This window comes from Penaeus chinensis, chromosome 27 (assembly GCF_019202785.1).
Source record: "Penaeus chinensis breed Huanghai No. 1 chromosome 27, ASM1920278v2, whole genome shotgun sequence".
Taxonomy (NCBI): domain Eukaryota; kingdom Metazoa; phylum Arthropoda; class Malacostraca; order Decapoda; family Penaeidae; genus Penaeus; species Penaeus chinensis.
In genome coordinates, this window is record NC_061845.1 from 4,243,890 (window position 1) to 4,246,389 (window position 2,500).

At 31.5% G+C, this 2,500-nt stretch overlaps 1 protein-coding gene across 1 annotated transcript in view; it reads left to right on the forward strand.

Annotated features, from left to right (window-relative positions):
* Positions 1-9: 9 nt before the first annotated feature.
* LOC125039269 (zinc finger protein 271-like) overlaps positions 10-2,500 on the forward strand; it is an 8,029-nt gene continuing 5,538 nt past the window's right edge. The window contains exons 1-4 of the mRNA XM_047633106.1: positions 10-42; positions 1,003-1,025; positions 1,227-1,415; positions 1,508-1,694. Coding sequence (XP_047489062.1) covers positions 10-42; positions 1,003-1,025; positions 1,227-1,415; positions 1,508-1,694 — 432 coding nt within the window. The remainder of the gene's footprint in view (positions 43-1,002; positions 1,026-1,226; positions 1,416-1,507; positions 1,695-2,500) is intronic.

The following is a 2,500-nucleotide window of genomic DNA, read 5'->3' on the forward strand; positions in this document are numbered from 1 at the left end:
TACTAATGCATGTGTCGCCGATACAATATCGCCGATATTTTGGTGTGAGAAACCCACAGTGATCCCACAGTAACATTAAGTACACATGCAACTGAAAGGTGCGTTGATGGCACTCAATGCATAAATTAAGAGTATTAAAAATGAAAAAAAAAGAAGGTTCACTGACTCCTTCACACTTGACAGAGTGAGTGACAGACAGACAGACGGACAGTCAGGCAGATATAGAGCTTTCTATAAAGCGATAGAAAGTCAAAGAGAAGAGTCAGAGAATAAGTCAGAATGACAAAGAATAGAGAATATGTATATGTTCATTACTTATGTTATTATTATGATAACCGATGTGATAACGTATGTTAAGAATGATACTTCAGAAAAAAAAACAGAAACAATATTACATTTTTATTCATATGGCTTTCTTTCTTATACTTATATGTGTATATGTAGTAATGGGCATATGATATACATATATTTATACAAATATATTCATATATTTGAATATATTTGCATATATATATATATATATATATATATATATATATATATATATATATATATATATATATATATATATACATATACACACATATATTTGTGAGTATGTATGCGTATGTGTGTCTGCATATATGCATACATATCCAACTGTATGTAACCAAAAATCTAACTATGCATAGATAATATATAAAAATATATGTATACAAGCACACACATAGACATACACATTTATGTGTGTATATATATACGTATATATATATGTATATGTATATATATATATATATATATATATATATATATATATATATATATATATATATATATATATATATGTGTGTGTGTGTGTGTGTGTGTGTGTGTGTGTATGTGTGTGCGTATGTATGTATTCATGTATACTAAGATTACAGACACAAATATATAAATGTATATAGATAGATATTTAAACGTCTATCTGTTTATAATAGCTTTTGTCTTTTTATTTTTATATGCTTTTATATTGTCCACTCACAGGACGACAATGAGTTTCCTCGCATGTCTTTGGCCACACTCAGGGATGAGGAAACATTCGGCAGAGGAGTCATTATTAAATAAGAGTTCAACGACGACGTCACCGAAGAGACATGTCTGGATATTAAGGAGGAACCACTTTATGATGGGGATGACGTTAGCGATGGAGTGAGCGACGTGCAAATGAAACATGAATGCTTTAACTTTCATAACCTTCATGGCAACAGACACGAAACAAATGCAAAGGATTCGTGTGACTTGGTTCAGGATTGTAATGACTTGTTATTAAGAGATGCATTTGTCGCTGAGGACTGTGGGAACAAGTTTTCATCAGATGGGGATCAGGCGATGCACAAAGAAAGTCTTGAGGAGGAGTTACAACATAAAGTAGAAGCATTGAACGTTTCGTATGTGAGGTGTGTGGCAAAAGATTTTCTACAAAGAGTAATATGTACTTTCATGGGAGAGTCCATACAAAAGAAAAGCTATAGAGCTGTGATATTTGCAGTCATGCCTTCTCACAGAAAGGTAACCTAGTGAGGCATATGAGAGTTCATAAAAAGGAGTATTGTGAGCTTTTTAACAAGGTGATCTCTGATAAAAGTAATCTATTAAGACATATAAGAGTGCATACAAAGGAGACGTCATACAGCTGTGATATTTGCGACAAGATCTTCTCACGGAAAGCTCATCTCGTGAGCCATTTGAGAGTACATACAAAGGAGAAGCCATATAACTGTGATATTTGCAATAAGGCCTTCTCAACCAAAAGCGATTTAATAAGACATATCAGAATACATACAAAGGAGAAGCCATACAGATGTGATATTTGCAACAAGGCCTCCTCACAGACAACTAGTCTTGTGAACCATATAAGGTTGCATACAAAGGAGAAGCCATACAGCTGCGATATTTGCAATGAGGCTTTCTCATGGAAAGATAGACTAGTCAGCCATATGAGGGAACATACAAAGCACATGCTATAAAACTGTGAGAATTGCAATTCTACCTATACAGACGAAAAAAAAAAAAAAAAAAAAAAAAAAAAAAAAAAAAAAAAAAAAAAAATATATATATATATATATATATATATATATATGATTTAAAATAACGTATGTATTAAGCTAATACAAAGAGAAGCCATATCTCCGCGAGGTATTTTCATGAAGGCTTTTCTGTAGTGACTATTTGGTTTCAAGTAGAGACCATATAGTCATTCGGTCAGATTTATTTATATCTATATATACATATATATATATATATGTATATACGTACACACACATATATATATATATACATATATGCGCTTTCACCCAGAGAAGACATCTCGTAGGGAGATATTTCATCTAAAGGGAAAGCAAATTCTCTTGACATTATCAGTGAATTTTTTTTTTTTTTTTTTTTTATCTATATTGTACATACTATTGTTAATGTGTATTTATTTTCGAGCATAATACATTTTTATGCGTTGTGACCTGTATTCAAGTATCCATGGATTTTT